Source organism: Halichoerus grypus, chromosome 4 (genome assembly GCF_964656455.1).
Source record: "Halichoerus grypus chromosome 4, mHalGry1.hap1.1, whole genome shotgun sequence".
NCBI lineage: Eukaryota > Metazoa > Chordata > Mammalia > Carnivora > Phocidae > Halichoerus > Halichoerus grypus.
This window is the reverse complement of record NC_135715.1, coordinates 156227148-156243803: the sequence shown is the minus strand read 5'-3', so window position 1 is coordinate 156243803 and position 16656 is coordinate 156227148. Positions and strand designations below refer to the sequence as shown.

General features: G+C 39.2%; 1 protein-coding gene and 1 non-coding gene across 2 annotated transcripts in view; one reads left to right on the top strand and one right to left on the bottom strand.

The window, feature by feature from the left end:
* Positions 1-590: 590 nt before the first annotated feature.
* CCDC150 (coiled-coil domain containing 150) overlaps positions 591-16656 on the bottom strand; it is a 76454-nt gene continuing 60388 nt past the window's right edge. Inside the window, exons 19-27 of the mRNA XM_036107934.2 lie at positions 15192-15285; positions 14208-14377; positions 13110-13236; positions 4942-5136; positions 4425-4493; positions 4172-4333; positions 3405-3491; positions 1219-1338; positions 591-935 (exon numbers count right to left, since the gene is read on the bottom strand). Coding sequence (XP_035963827.1) covers positions 819-935; positions 1219-1338; positions 3405-3491; positions 4172-4333; positions 4425-4493; positions 4942-5136; positions 13110-13236; positions 14208-14377; positions 15192-15285 — 1141 coding nt within the window. The 3' untranslated portion in view covers positions 591-818. The remainder of the gene's footprint in view (positions 936-1218; positions 1339-3404; positions 3492-4171; positions 4334-4424; positions 4494-4941; positions 5137-13109; positions 13237-14207; positions 14378-15191; positions 15286-16656) is intronic.
* LOC118545602 (small nucleolar RNA SNORD56) lies at positions 7172-7242 on the top strand. Its single transcript, XR_004922161.1, has one exon. It is a non-coding gene; the product is annotated as a small nucleolar RNA SNORD56 (small nucleolar RNA).

The following is a 16656-nucleotide window of genomic DNA, read 5'->3' as shown; positions in this document are numbered from 1 at the left end:
CAATTAGGCTAGTTATTATGGTAATCCAGACTTAATATATATAATCTACCACTCAGTATCTGAAATTAAAAATCTGAATTTATTGCTTACTATAGTAAGGAAAAGCTGCATTGGTCAGGCATAGTTTCCTGGAGCAGAGTAGACTGCTCTACAGAATAATTTGCTTTGTAAATGTCCAAGGAAGCTGTAAATACAATCTCTTATATAAGAATAGATATGGGAGTGCCTAGCTGGCTCAGTTGGTAGAGCGTGTGACTCTTGACCTCAGGGTGGTGAGTTCAAGCCCCACACTGGGGGTAGAACTTACTTAAAACAAACAATAAAATACAGAATAGAGACATCATCTTACTAGGTAATTTACCTAGCATAAAAGGTATACATTTGTATGACTGTGGAAGAGTTTTACCATTTTCCAGGTGATTCCAGTTCCAGGGATTATCTACTGGATATTAGGATATTTTGTTTCAATGAAATGCCCTAGTCTATCATTTGGTTGCCACATCATCTAGTACCTTACTAAGTGCTTTTTGATAAAATGTACTTAGAAAAATAGCCAAATATCATGCAACAGCATCACCTATAATACAACAAATTAATATAAATTTATTGGGTGGAAAATGGGGAAAAGGACAAAAAAGATGGGGTGGTTCTGTACTGATATCACCAAGCTCATAAAACGATAAACTCAAGTCCCAAATCTTCAGCCCACATCAAAGACTTCATGTTCTGATGACTGTGGACAAGGCCAGCCCTGGTCACCAGGCTCAGGAAATCATGGCAGTGTAGCTCTAAAGGAAGAAGTGCCTCTGTCAAGGACATCACTTTCTCTCTAGTTCAGAATGACCCTTCTTGGGCACAAGTTTAAGATTCTGTTTATTCTCCCATCGATGTAGAGCAGACTGGCTGGATGCAACATTGTGCCAGTTACCTTGGTCCTGTTAGAGAGAAAACAGACCTAACACTGTTCAAAACTACCTGCAGAGCTGAAGACCTATTTTGTCTTTATGAATATAATCTATTCATCAAGGTGAGTGGTTCTAATCTAGACAGTTTGGGAGATGGGCAACTTTTAAGGAAGAAACTTTGTTTTCCTTGCAGTTTAAAGAAATCTAAAGATTAGTGGGGAGAGGAGGTGGATGAAGAGAGAACTTCTGCAATGAGAAAATGAGAAGGAACAAATCCAAAATTGCTGAAGACAGCCATGTCTAAATACCCTACCTCTTCCAGCCACCTATCTTCTCGGGGAAGCCTCTGCAACCGGTTTTTGGTCAGCTCAAGTTGGAGGCCATCAAACCTGCACTTAAACCAGCGATGAGCTTCTTCCAGGTTAGCTGTTATCTGGACATATAAGTGTTATCAGTAAAAATCACAACAAAGAAAGTTATAAGTGTTTTGTGTATTAGTTGCAGAGACTTTTTGACCCAGATGTTAAAAGACCCAAATTCTGAGTGCAAGGTCCTTGCAACATATTTGCATAACACAACTCCTACAGATGGGAGTGATTTCTGAATGCAGAGCTGAATGCATGCAAATCTGCTGCTTTCACGCTTTATTAATATTTCCTGGATGTGAATGGAAGTGAGAGGACCCAGGAGGAAAATAAGAATGAAAAGGACAAGATGGCACTGCTAACAAATATGGTAGTTCAAACCATAGTTTGAATTTTTGAGTTCTGTTCTCTAAGACTAAATAGTTCTCCAAAGTCCCTACACTAGATCTTTCTTTTGGGCTTTATGAAAGTAATTGAATTAGTAAAAGACTGGACTAGCTTAGTGTAAATTGCATTCCCTTTATTTCCTTTATCCTCAAAATATTGTATACTTTAGCTCCTAAGCACAAACTTCTAAATTACCTTTGTTAGACTTAAACGGTCCTTCTAGTAGTCTGCCTTTGAAGATGATCTGGAATCATTTGACAAATATTTACAGAGTGCCTATATGTGCCTGGCACTTTTGTATGTATTTGGGATACTTCAGTATTTTAAGGTAAAGCTGACATGCTTTTAGGTTATATAAAGGTTGCTTCAAAATAGCTCCAAAACATATCCTCTAGAATAAAAAGTAAAATGACTGTTTTCCCCATGTGATTATTTGTTTCATGGACAGCATTTTCGTTTTTTGATTCTGAAGTCAGGTATTTCTCTTGCCTGGGAGAAGGCAAGTTCCATGAAAGCAGGGGCGTCCTCGGGCTTGGTTCATCCAGCATCCCATCACCCAGCCCAGCGCCCACCATAGGATAGGTCCACAGTCAGTATGTGTGACTAAATATTTGTCCCAGATTAGCCAGGTCCTTGTGTGGGTACAAAATAGTGAGGTAAGAAAATAAAGCTCCCCTTGGCATTTAACCTTTAGAAAGCTACAAAGCTCATGCACTTTCCAGGGCTGTTTGTATATCCTAATGCCAGTGATACTCTCACACCCCCTCCCCCAAACCCAACCCCACCTTTCTCAGGCATTCTTTACCAGGGGTGGAGGGAAAGATGCTTGCAATGGCCCTGTACATCATGTCTCCTCTTGTATGGTGAATGAGAAGGGAGGTACTACTTATTGAGACGTACTCTGAGTCATCTAACAGCATAACGGCTTAGTAAGTCGTACTATCCCGACTTTTTGGGATGTGGTAACTGATGAGTTAATGTAAATGTAACATCCTCAAGGGCACAGAAAGTGTCACAGCTGGTGTTCAAACTCATGCGTGTCAGAGTCCATATTCCTTTTAATATACCATTCTGATAGTCCTATTGTCCTGTCATTTAATGGCTATAAAAAGGACAAATCATGACCAACCAATGACATCATCACTATGATAGCTTAAGAATCTCTTTTCTTATCTGGAAAATGAGGAGTGGTTGTGTCAGACAATGATTTCAAAGATCCTTTCCAGCTCTAAAAAATGTATGATTTTAAATACCTTCAAAAAGGCCAATTTAAGATTAGAGAAAGCAAATTCCCAAATTAAAAGGGCCTATGAGGTGTGCCTGGCTGCCTCAGTCAGAAGAGCAAGCAGCTCTTAATCTCAGGGTTGTAAGTTTGAGCCCCATGTTGGGTGGAGAGATTACTTCAGAAAAATAAAACTTAAAAAAAAAAAAAGAGGGCCTACTTTACATTTCTAGTTATTGACTGAACAAAGAGCTTCCATTTTTATTAGTGATGTCAAGCAGGAATGCATTAAAATTTACACACATGCTGGTCTTCCTTCTTATATTTAGGGGTAGAGACTTGGACTTAGTTTAGTCAGTATTTCAACATTCTTTTATTAGGACACAGAATCTCAATCTAAAAATTATTCTTCATAGTAGATATTAGGCTTAGTTAAGTTATTGGTTCTTGCCTGTTACACTCCTGACAACTATGTTAATGAAGGATTTTACCTTGAATGTCTAAGTCTTTATGTCCGTGGCTTACCTGTTCTGATTCCACACTGGCTTCTTTCAGTTTATGCTCTGTTGCCTCTTTACATTTCTTTAGGTGTCTGATAGTTTCTTCCAATTCCTGAAAATGTGATACAAAGATTTTTACAAATTCCCAATATACCATATGGAACAGGAAGCTTCCATATTGTAATAAATGGGCAACCAAATTATGAAAGTATAATGGGGTTATACTTTCTAACTTCATGTGCTACCAAAATAAAAGATAAGAACTGTTACTCTCAGTAGTATACATAATGCATATGATCACAGATTTTGATTTTATGTATTCTCCTGAGGAGGAAGAGATTGACATCTCTTTCCAGAACCGAAGGAATACTTTTTCACAGGAGACACCGTCTGCTAGAAGGCAAGAGCTTGATAATCCCTTGAAGTCCCTGTATTCAGTGACAGAATGTTGTGCTTTTCAGAAGGCTGGGTAGAGCTGCAAGTCCTATTACAGCAGCAGGGATAGCTGAGCTTCAGGGAAGGACCAAAGGCTATAAAGTTCCTGAAAGACTAGGAAATTCAGTTCCAAAGTCTTAGGAACCAGTATTTTGCATATGTGAGCTTCAGTTGTTAAGAATGAATACTTCATAAATTGAAAATTGAGAACATGTGCCATATTCTCAGCTATAGGCTTCTTCCTCTTGCAGGTTTATGTTTCTTCTTTAGAATCTAGAAAATCTAGGTGCTCTGATGCTGGGTTTCAGTACATGTCATTTGCTGCTCATCTCAGAGGACTCTGAGGAAGCCTCTCACCCGGCACCGGCTCTCTAGTTCCTGCCTTATTTTCCGCTCTGCCTCGAGTCGCAGCTCTTGCTGTTTATTCCGTGCTGATGTCTCATATTGGCTCTTGGCCAACAGCTGCATCTCCTTCTGTAGGTTACTCATTTCGGATACGAACTTCTGGATACTCAGTGACTGGTGGGGCACAAAGAGGGAAGCAGTTGGTGAACCTGAGTCTTGAGATTTTATGTGAATGGTAAACATGCAGTTTGTGAAAATCACCTACCTGTTCATAATTTTTTTTCTGATATTGATCCTTAATTAGCTCCATTTGCCTCAATTCTGTTTCTATTTGCTGAAAGTAAATGTGGAAATAACATAGAAAGATGATCAGTGAAAAAACTGGCTTGCTCTTTTTGCCTATAGGATGACAGAAAGAATCCCATATGAGACCCACAGTTAGCAGCTCCTCCTGGGTCCTCCTTCCTGTCTGGCCCACTACCCTAAAAGAGCAAAGTTGTATGCAACCACTGGGGAAGAGGCAGTTGGGGGGGGCCAGAAGGTGACATGGCAGCTAATGAGAAACCACACATTTACACAGCAGTATCTCTGCTGGAAAAAGAGATAGTAACCCCCCCCAGGCCCCCCGGCAATCTGCCCACACCCCAGGTGTAGCTCTAATTCCCAGAGAACACAGCTGCTGTTAGAGGACTCTGGAACCATCTTCACCGGACCCCGCCACCTGCCTGGATCCTCATCAGATACTAAAGAAGTGAGGGGAGACTTAGCATTTCTCATACAACCTTCATCCTCTCTACATTCTGAGTATTATTCGCCTTGGTCGACAAGTGGAGCTTAATTTGGGCCTTTTGATTCTTTATTTTCTCCTTGCTACTGTTCAGGATCTTCTCCAGCTCTGTCAGTTTCTGCCGCAGCTCTCGGTTGGTCCGGGTTACCTCCACTGATCGGAAGTTGGCTTCGTCAAGGGCTTTCTTCAGCTGTGGAACACAAAGGGAAAATTTGATCATTTTAAGCTTCCATTCTGGAAAAGAAGCTTATGATTAGGCCTGTCCCCGTATTTAGTTCTCTTTGGACCTTTCTTTTAAAGAGGAGGGTAAGTGAGGCAATAATAATGATGTCTCATTAAGAATTGTGGAGCAAAATTCTAAGTGGTTTTCATCCTTTTTTTTGTTTTAATTTTTAACACTAAACACAATCTTTCCTAGAACAGATAAACAATATATATTCATCATTTGCTTTTAAAGAGCATGACTTTGGAGTCCAACCTAAGTTCAAATCTCAGCTGTAGCACTTATTAGCCAAGTATGCAAATGACCTATCTCCTAGGATTCCTAGTTAAGTAAGATAAAGTAGAGAAAGAAGGGAGAGCCTGGCACATATGCTCAGCTTTAAGCTTTTCTCTTCCTTTCTGTTGCTTGTGACTTCATGTCTGGAGAACTGAAAATTAGAAGGTTAATTTATATAAATACTTGCCCGTTACTACCATTGTATAGATTTTTATAATACTGCTTTCAGTTTTTAAAGATTTTAATAAACTTGTCTGGCGGAAAAATGGCATAGAGATTACTGTTAAAAACAAGATGATAGCCCCAAATGGAATCCTGTATGCTAAGCCCCACGTCACCAAACTGAGACTGAATTAGTTCTGGCTTTCCCAGAAATGAACTCTTAAACGAGTCCTTCAGGAATTGCCTGATCAACACGAGTTGGGTAATCTGCCTGACCCTGCCATCCCCTACAGGAAAGAAACTCTGCAATAAGCAACTCAAGTCATGGCTTGTATGACTTGTTCCTGCTCCCTTCTGCCTCTAAAAGCCTTCATTTTGTACAGCTCCTTGGAGCTCTCTGCTAGATTGCATAATGCCCAATTTGAATCAATTTTTGTTCAAATAAACTCTTAAAAGATAAACTGAGGCATATTAAATATTTAACAGTTCTGGTGTCAGAAGAGAAAAAGGAAGGAGAGCAATGATCCCTGGGAGCAACAAGCAACCAGGTGTAGGCACCCACTGAGCTCCCTGCTTCCTTGAAGCCTCTGGAGGTCACAGTAAGTCCCTATTGGATCCTTGCTCTGCAGCTTTGTGTTAGCAGCTGTCAGACTTTGAGCCTTTGTTTTTCTGAACTAGGTCCAGAAACTGACTGGAGTTAGATTGGTTCTGACCCTAAAATCGAATTGGGTCCAGAGTTGGAGTGGGTCCAGTGTGAGGCCTCAGGTGAATAAAACTTTAAGGCTGAACAGACAGATAATTTGGAAGTACAGTGGCTACCATGGAGAACTTTTAACCTAAATAAGCTTATCCATGTATGATGTACTCTAGAGAAGCAAAGCCAAGCACTTATAATGGGTAGAAGGAAAATTATTATTTTTCATCCTCTCTTGTTTCTGGTGACTAGAATGAGACCCGCTGGAATTCCCCACTTGCCCACAGCCTACAGACAGGATCTGGAAAACTAGCAGAAGCTAGCAACGGGTGACAAGTCTTACCAAAGTCAGCTCTCTCAGATGTCCGTGGTGTCTGGTTGAGAGAGGAAGGTAAAATTTCACATCCCTTCCAAATTCAGACTGACAGGCAAAAGATAGGTGTAAGAATTAGATCTTTGAATTGTGTCTTGTGAATCTGCTTTTGGGTACCCATTGGTAGTTGATCCTTTGTCTCCGAGGGACAACTACTGCCTTCTTGTTTATCTGGTTTTGTGTCCTGAGAACTTGGCTAGGCAACCATCAGGTTAGAGGCTCTAAAATTATGGTTGGCTAGGAACCTGACTGATGCCAGCCAGGACAATTCTTTTGGTTATCTTTGGGGGTGGCTCTGGATCTTGGGCGGGGATTATCTTTTGTGTCCTCTCTGGGGACCTCTCTTGCATCCATGGGGTTGTTCAGTAATGCTAGGAATATTTACCGTTTGTCATGGCTAAAACCTGGCAAGATATCTGAAAGGATTTCAAGTAGCTCTATGGTCAGAAGATGGCCATATTCAGAGCCTGATAGACTTAAAAGTTCCTTTCTTCCCCCTGCCATGATGGCAGTATTTTTTGTCAACAGCAGTTCACCTAGTGAGTGCTGATACTTTGGGTCTGAGTGAAGCTGAGGAAAAAAGAAAAGTCCTTCTCCCCTCAGCTAAAATGAAACTATGTACCTAGAGAGAAAGAGAAACATTCTAAAGTCTCTATGGGAGCATTTACTAAAATATTCCAAAGACACACAACTCTAAATCTGCAACATAGGAATCTTTTGGATACAAAGAAGCAAATCGAAGATAATGTAGTTGGCTGGGTGGGTCAGTCTGTATATTATTAAAGGTTGTAACCCAATTCTTTGATAAATTAAAAACTGTACTTGTCTTGTAAATCAAGTGTACAAGAACATCAATTCAGGCCTAGACTAATTCAAATTTTTTACCAATCCCCAAAACTCCCCTAATTCATCTAAGGCTTGCAGATATTGTAAAAGATCTGGATTTAGGGAACAAAAGAATATCCTTGGTGCAACTGATATTCTTTTTCTGTGACTTTTGAAATGTAAGTATTCTACTTGGTCTTTTCCAAGAATGAAGGAGGAAAAAAAAAAAAGGATATTTTGAAAAGTAGGCCCATGAAGAATCTTAAAATTCTCCTTCACGAAAAGGAGTTAAAAGCTTGAGCCTGAACAGGTAACCTTAATTTTATTTCATTTGTCAAAAACAGAATTTGGATCCAACTGTTCTTTTATAAACTAGTGAGTTTTGCATTATTGTACCTGTCTCAAAACTAAAGTTGTAAAATGAAACTTGTAAGATCTGTTTGTATCTGTATGTTTGTTTTTGTATGCATGTTAGAGACTTTTTTCTTACCTTTGAAATGAATTTATCAAGAGCTCTATTTAATTGGTTTAAAGACAAGTATTTATACATATCAAGTTCATAAGATCTAGGATAATCGTCAACAAATAAAACAACAAACTTAAGCTAACTTTTACTTAAAATATCCATGTCTTCAGAATTATCAGCATTAGCTGTAATACTTCTGTTTTACCACGTTTACTAAAAGTCAGATAGGCTCATCTATCTCTGTTACAGAATTTGTCAGCAAGAAATTTAAGATCATGGTAAGCTGTTTAATGTCTCATGAAATTTTCATCAGTAATCTAAACATAACTGTTAAAGAGATGTAGGATAAAATTTTCCAATTTTGGGTAAAATTACCCAATTTTTTGTTAACTAGAAATCTTGAAATCACCCTAAAATAAATTAAATGGTGGATACTCATTGAATATCTAGATCATTTCCAAATAAAATACCAAAACATTAATTACTAAACATAGGTTTATCCACTTTTGGCTTTCTTTTACAGAGAAACTAAAGATATTTGGGTTAGTAAACATTTTTTTTGTGCTACATTAGAAAGTTTACTATGAGGAAGAATATACTTCTAGAAAGTAAGAAATGTATTTATAAACTTGCCAACCCACAGAATTTTAGTGTAACACACTCTACAATTGCTTATTTCTTAGTTTTCACTAGGAATAAGGGTTCTAAGGGTTAAGGATTCTAGTCAATATGTGTAATTAAAATTACTTCAAAATAATAACTATGAAAAGTAGTAAGGGAAGTAAAATGACTGACTGCTCCAGAATGAGAAAGAGGAAAAGACACAGAACAAAGTTTGAATGGATAAAAGAAAGAGTTGGTTTGTGGAAAAGGAGTCTTGAGAAAGGAATTTTATGTGTGGTCAAGGTGGTTGTTTTTAAAGAATGAATTTGGTGCAAAATTAGAATTTGGTTTTCTCTTCATTAGAGGGACAGTTTTCTTGGACTATTGGTCTGTTCTTGATAAGAGTCTCTGAAAGGTTTTTTTTTTTTTTAAATCTTTTGGGTAATCTCCCTGAAAAACAAAGATTTTTACATCCTAGCAAAATAACTTACTGTGCTTCACATTGTCTTTTATTACTTAACATTGAGAAGACTGGGTTTTCTTAAGAGCTAAGTTTTGTTCACAACTATATAACTTTCTGTATTTGCCTTTAAAACTTCTATTGTCACTTTGTTTAAATAATATTTCATAGTAATTTGTGATCATAGTCAAATGTTCAAATGTTTTGACAACTTCCCCAAATCAAATTCTAAATGGAGTCTTTTTTGATCTCAAAGTATTTGTGTCTCACCATGTAAAAGAGAAATGTTAAACTAATTAGGTTTATTTGGTATGCTAAATTACATGGGAAGCATTGTCAAATAAGTGATGATAAGCCTTATATTTGTATAATGTGTGTTATTAATATGTGTTCTAGCAATTGTAGGAAATTCCTAAAAATCTGGTATGTTCTTTTATCAGTCATAATTCCAGTTATTATCTTAAAATGGTGTATATCACAGATATAACCCAATATCCTTATCAATTCTATTAGAGTGAACTCTCATCAGATCTTTAAACATGAGCATATTAAAGTCAGCTGTTGTTACACGTGGATACTTTTGCAAAAGGGAGATTCCTGGAAAGGACCCTACTAAGTACTCTTGAGTACTGACACCCCTGCCAAATTAGAAGGTATCAAACCTTTGGTGCACATTTCACAACTGAAGAAGGCTCCATCTGACATCTGGTCCTATGTAAATATGAGGTGTGGAGGCCTCAAAATCAAATTGACTGAGAAGTAGCTGACATTGGGGTAGACTGTTTCCGCCTAAGATGTCAGATCAAGAATGTTTCTTTCCATTCTTCCTTCTCTCTCTGACCATCATTTTCCTAATTCTTACACCATGAAGGTCTTTAGGATTCTTTTGCCCACCGTTTGCCTTGCTCTGGCCTACAAAAATGATGCCATTGCAAAGGGTGTAATCCAACCTTCAAACAACTGGTGGAAATGCCATGATGTTGGTGATCCTGTAGTTCTGCCCATCACACACTTCTCCCTGATTTCCAATGCTTCAGTTTCTCTGGACCAAATTCTCCCCCCTCTCCACTATATCATACTCCCTACACCCAAGGGTCAATTTCTCTGCTTCTGGTTAAAAACTCTAAGCCCGGGGAATCTTGCATCCAGGTTCTGTACAAAAAAGGGACAGAGGCAAAGGGAACTAGAATAAAATTGGTGTGGTCTACAGACTTAAATTTTACTGGCCTCCACTGTTGTCACCTTTCCAGTCCTGAGCCACAGACTGAAAACAGTACTTACCAGGAGGCATTCATGATTCAAAATTAGCTTCCTCTGGCAGATCCCTAGTGCCTTGGCTAGCAGTATGTGCAAATGGGGCTACAATCAGAAACCTCTCCTTAACTCTTAAAGGTACTGCAGAATCTGCTGATAAATAGCTGCCCAACAAAAACCCCTAGACTCTCTGCCTGAACTTGTTCTGGATAATAGGGTATTATTGATTATCTTTTAGCTGAGTAAGGAGGTGTTTGTGCTGGGGACAACACCACATGCTGCACTTAGACTGACACTTCTGGGGAAGCTGAGACTCAGCTACATAAGATTACTGAACAAGCTAGCTGGCTTAAGAAAGTGACTCCTTCAACAGAGTCCTTCCCTTATTAGACTCTGATTGATTTGGGTCTTGGGGACCATGGCTCCAAAGGACACTCTAGACATTGGGAATTATCCTGCTTATAATAATCATAGCAGTCTCCCTAGTGTGCTGTATTCTCTCAAAACCTTGAAATGTATGTTCATTGTTGCTAACCACCAAGTAATCTGCCTGATAAGACCCCTGCCATCCCCTAAAGGAAAGTACTTTTCTATAACCAACCTGCTTTTTTGCCTAATATATCTTGTTCCTGGCTCCTGGCTGCCTCTGAAAGCCTTTCATCTTGTACCACTCCTTGAAGCTCCTTTTTATCTGCTAGATTGGATACTGCCTGATTTGAACTGAGTTTTGCTCAAATAAACTCTTAAAATGTTTAATATGCCTCAGTTTATCTTTTAACATGACTTAAATCATTTTACAGAGCTCCTTTCCTCCTCCAGTACCCTTACATCAGTGCCGCTTGGTTTTTAGGAAGAGGTGGCAGCACACAAGGGAGAAGAATGCAGTACTTGGGACGGCTGGTAGTGTTTGACATGCTGTTATTTGTACATTTTCTTTCTACACTGGCTCACTCCTTCAGATCCTAACTCCATTCCACAGTGCTGGCCTTTTTATTTATATTCTACCATTACCTCAATCACAGCTTTGTCAAAACTGGGTAAGCCCTAATAATGATCACTTACTTTGTACTTACTATGTTCGGGCACTGTGATAATTACATATATTTTCCAACTTAAAAAAAATAAAAACAAAAACAAAAACACTGGAAAGTAGTTATGATGATTTCCATTTTATGACTGAGGAAATAGAGACTCTGAAATTATCTGCAGTTAATTAACACCCCGTTAATAAGAGGCAGAGCCGGGACTCTTGAGTGGTGCACCCTGAGCCCACCCTGCTGCTAACCAGCCCCCCCAACATCAACTCTCACTCTTCCATTGGTCTCCCCACAAGTTCACAATCTTCAGTGATCCTTGTTAAAAGGATTTAAATTTTATAAGTATTCTGACAACTATCTCTGATTAAAGGTGCCTTTAATTTCAGTGTACCTTTGTTTCCCTTTATAAAGTTTTAATGTTTAAATAGTGTTTTGTAATTTACAAATTTTCTAAATGGTCTCTGTAAATTGCAATCGCTAAATACACCAAATTTGGCAAAATATAGACCTACAGACCAGCCACTCCAAGCAAGTCTTGGAGTTAATTCCTCCCTCCCCTTTGTTCATGATACAACATTCAGTGTCTGTTTGATGATTTTTCTATTAAAATACTTTTTTGATTTATTGTTCTCTATTTTCAGCTTAACTATGTTGGTTGGCCCTAATCTTCGAAAGCCCAAAGTAACTGTCCTAGTTTTCTTTTTTTTTTTTTTTAAAGATTTATTTATTTGACAGAGAGAGATAGCGAGAGAAGGAACACAAGCAGGGGGAGTGGGAGAGGGAGAAGCAGGCTTCCCACAGCACAGGGAGCCCGATGTGGGGCTCGATCCCAGGACCCTGGGACCATGACCTGAGCCGAAGGCAGACGCTTAATGACTGAGCCACCCAGGCACCCCAACTGTCCTAGTTTTCTTGGGTCTACATGCCTCCCATTTCTCTTCATGCTTGCCTACTCCCCACTACCACCAGACTCCCCTTCCTAAAATGGTGGTTACATCACACCACCCATTTCTTAGAAAGCCACAGAACTCCACTTTGACCTGAAAGTTCACCTCTAACCTTCTGACAGTCAAGGTACCAGCTGGTACCATCTCAGCTACCAACTCTTTCTCAGACATTTCCCAAAATCTCTGCTCTGATTGGGAGAAAGAAATCCTATTCATTTGCTCACACGTCCTATTCATTTTTGTAACTAAGCTTTGGTCATCCCCTTACACTGGGTGTCCTGGCCCCGTCAGCTCTGCCCGGCTCAATAGTGTACTTTTGTTTCCCTTCTTCTATCACCCAACCCTTACTCTGAGTTCCTTCAGAATTGTACATAGCCTCTAGTTACTCAACAAAGGTCCTCTGCTGTTTACCCTGTCTTATGTAAAGAGTGGAGATCACAATTAAGTAAGGGTCACGTAGCACACATCAGAGCATGGACATACGTGCCTCTCAAGAGAAGGTAAACGAGTAATAGGTGCTAATGAAGCAAATTGAAGAGACAGACGATTTGATGCCTACCCTATGGGCAGCCACTTCCTTCCTCTATCCCTCAGTTATCACTGTCTAATGGGAAAGCTCTCATCGAGACACTCCTTGGCTGGGCAGAGAACTGTCTATCAGAAGCTTTTTGTGTTTTGATTTATGAAGAGCACAGAGATGGCTTGATCACATTGGGCTTATTGATCACAGAGGGACTAGAAGGACCAAAGAACAACTGCAGCCATGCTTGGAAATCCTGTAACTGGTTCTGCTCTTAAAAGGCACTCATCTAGAGAGACACTTCTTGTCACTTGACTCCATACCTCAGTCATTTCCCGTTGTGCTGCTTTCTTGGCCGTTTCTCTCTCAGTTTGAAACTGCTTTCTTAGAGCTTCTATGCGTTCAGCATGCATTTCCGCTTCCATTTTAGATTCCTCAGTCATTCGTTCTCTGTTTCGGGGGGAAAAAAGAAGTCACCCTTAGAAATCATCTTTAGGAGGTAAGGAAGGCCTGGAGAGGAACATGCAACTGTCCAAAAGGTGTGATTTACAAACAAGAAGCAGATCAGGCACCAGGTGAACTTCACTGGTCTGGAGCCCATTAACAGAAGGGGGGGAAAAAAGCATGTACCTGTAGCATTAAAAGCCAAAAAGTCATTCACAATATAAAGATACCCAACTGAAAGAGTCAAACATACTCTTGTTTCAACCAATAAACAAGCCAGCAACAGTTTCTGGCTCATTTCTTGAGCTAGCAACATTTCACTACATTACAGAATTTGCACAGATCATAAATTGGAAAACATGCCTTTTCGTTTTATGCCTTTCGTGTATCAGTATGTTCACTAGCCGAAAGGCATAAAGATCTATGTGCACACTGTGTTTCCCTTGGTTAAAAATTTTCATGAAATTTTATATCCAAATCCTATTTACCTAGATGCAGTTTACAAAAAAATGAGGGGCTGGACCTGAACTTGATGGGTTTGACCTAACTAATTTTAGGCCCCAAGGGAAAACAATGGTTTAGGATCTGCCTGGGTGGAGTCATCCCACTCCTAGAATGGGTTATTCCCACCCAGGCTGTTGCTCTTCCTTTCCCAAATCATGCTTCTTAAGGACACATCAGCTTTTGATAGGAAAGGGTTGGCAGAAACATGCAATATTCTTTAAGTTTTGGTTTAACCTTCATGTGGAGCAGCAGCTTGACACTAGATGAGGGAAGAGCTGAAAAGGAGATCCGAATGAGCATACCCCAGCTAGCTAGTGTCTGCTGCTGATCAGGTATGTCTGGTTCCTTAACATGGCTCTGCTGGGAGTACCAGTTCCAAGCTGAAGACTGGCGCAAACTGGTTTATGTGATTGGGCTGAACTTTCTCTCCCAGAGGCTCTTCCCTAATTTCACCGTGACTATCCTGCCCTTACTTGAAGCTTTCCAAATTTTGTCGCTCAAGTTCATTGTTTTCCAATTTCTCTTGAACATGATCGAGCTTTGTTTGTAGATGATTATTTGTCTGGAGAGATTGTTCCAGGCTCAAAGCCAGTTTCCTGTTGTCTTCTCTAGCTACATCGAGAGCTTTCTGTAGAGGCTCCATCTGAAAGAGAGAAGGCTCTTTTTAATTCCACTATCACAGATGCAAGAAGTCTGTAACACTATATATTCACTCCTTACACTTTACCATCAAGTGCCACTGAAACAATAATTAGATGGAACCAGAACCAAAGACTGCAGCTGCCTGGGATATATATGTGAGAACTTACTACAGACATTGCTTAGGAGACGCTCAGAAGGCAATGGGAAAAGTATGCTCCACTGGTAACCAGTGAGCTTTGAAAAATTGAGCCAACTTTATTTTTATTTTTAAAATTTTAAACTAGTTAAATTCCCCTTTCTGATCCTATAACCTTCAGGGGTCACTGCCTAGATAGATAAGAATAGGCACTTGTTCCTTATATGTCCTTTCAGAAAAAGCTCCTTTATATGAAATACCCCTGGCTTTTTAATATATGTGCATATATGTAGAGATATATTCGTAAGTGCATACACCCGTGAGCACACACATGTAAATATGTCTCCTCATTCATAGTGGGATCACTCCAACAACTTTTGACTGAAGTTACAAATTACTCTCTGAGACTTTAACTTCTGCAGTTATTTACGCATTAATAAATAAAAAGAAGTAAACCATATAAGAAAGAGAAAATTAGGCATAACTGCGGTCCTGGTTTGCCAATAAATGGCTCCCTGGAAGGCTCCAGCAGGACCACTTCCCATTTGTAACCGAAACTCAGACTTGGATGAACAAAGAAATTTCCCTGATTATTTTACTCCCTTTTCCTAAAAGAGCAATATCCCCCCAAAATAAAAAATATCAACATTATCATCTATAAAAAAAAAGTGGCCTTTACCTCACTGTTGTGCTGGGCATCTACAACCAGCATCCTGGCCTGCCACTGGTCCACTTCTGCCTCCAGCTTCTGCACCCTCTGTTGATTTAGAGCCCTAAAAATGGAAAGCGCAGGAAGAATGATTGCAGAAAAGAACCATCTAGGAATGATACCACTGGGAGTTACAGGGCACTCTTCTTCCAAGAAGCTCAAATAGCATATGTAGTAGAGATGCTCAGAGTATCTAAGACTTGGCAAGTGACAATTAGTAGCTTCAGCTTCAGGTTAAGAAATTAAGGCTCTCAGAGATTAAAAATTTGTCCCAGCTATGATTCAATTTGGCTTAATACATTAAGCTGTCAATACTTGTTAATGACTAACTTACGAGCTGGTAATTTTATACATATATACAAATCACTAGTACAAAAATATATCCCCTCTAGATGGATGGGCCTGTTGTTGACATTTTGCTTCTAAATACAACCACCTAGAATTTTATTGTGAATGGCAAGCAATTTTCAATACCATCCCCTTAACTTTTTAAGTTCAGGGATAACATATTTATAATATGTAAAAAATAAAGATAAGTACAATGGAGAATATAAAACTGGCATCTGTTCCCCCATAACACAGAGGGTATATGCACCATTAATATACACATTACAATATATTTCAGAGCAATTATTAAACTCAAACCATTTGTTTATTAACCTCAAGGGGAAACTTTTATGCAACTTGAAACATTCAAAGAAGGAGTTTACTCATAAAACATGGCTAGAAGTAGTTCTCAGAATTCCTCTAAAATAATTATTAATCTTTAAATAGGACACTAATAGGGGCACCTGGGTGGCTCAGTCGTTAAGCATCTGCCTTCGGCTCAGGTCATGATCCCAGGGTCCTGGGATCGAGCCCCGCATCAGGCTCCCTGCTCCGCGGGAAGCCCACTTCTCCCTCTCCCACTCCCCCTGCTTGCGTTTCCTCTCTCACTGTCTCTCTCTCCCTGTCAAATAAATAAATAAAATCTTTAAAAATAAATAAATAAATAAATAGGACACTAATATATAGATAATTCAAACTCAAGTAGGCACTTAGCTTTAGTTATCTAGACTAGACAACTATTATTCTGTAGACCCAAGAGTAGGTTTAAATGGTGTAGAAACAGGATGGGTAAAGCAGCAATATCACACACGAACTTCTAGAATACAACTCCTTTACATCACTACAAAATACGGGAATTTTCAATCTTTGAAAATCATGTTCATTGCTAATTCCAGATTCTCCCTAATTTTCTAGGTCTTTATGTTTTATAATATTGCGTTTCATTGAAGAGGTCTACATTTCACCATTTCTGAAATGTAAAGCTAAAATAGAGGACTTTACGAGTGTAGCATAGTAAAGGGGATGAATGGTCATATTCATACATTTAGTGAGTAGTAAAATAGGGAGAGGGAAATATGTCAAACTTTGGGTTGGAATTGGAAGAAAA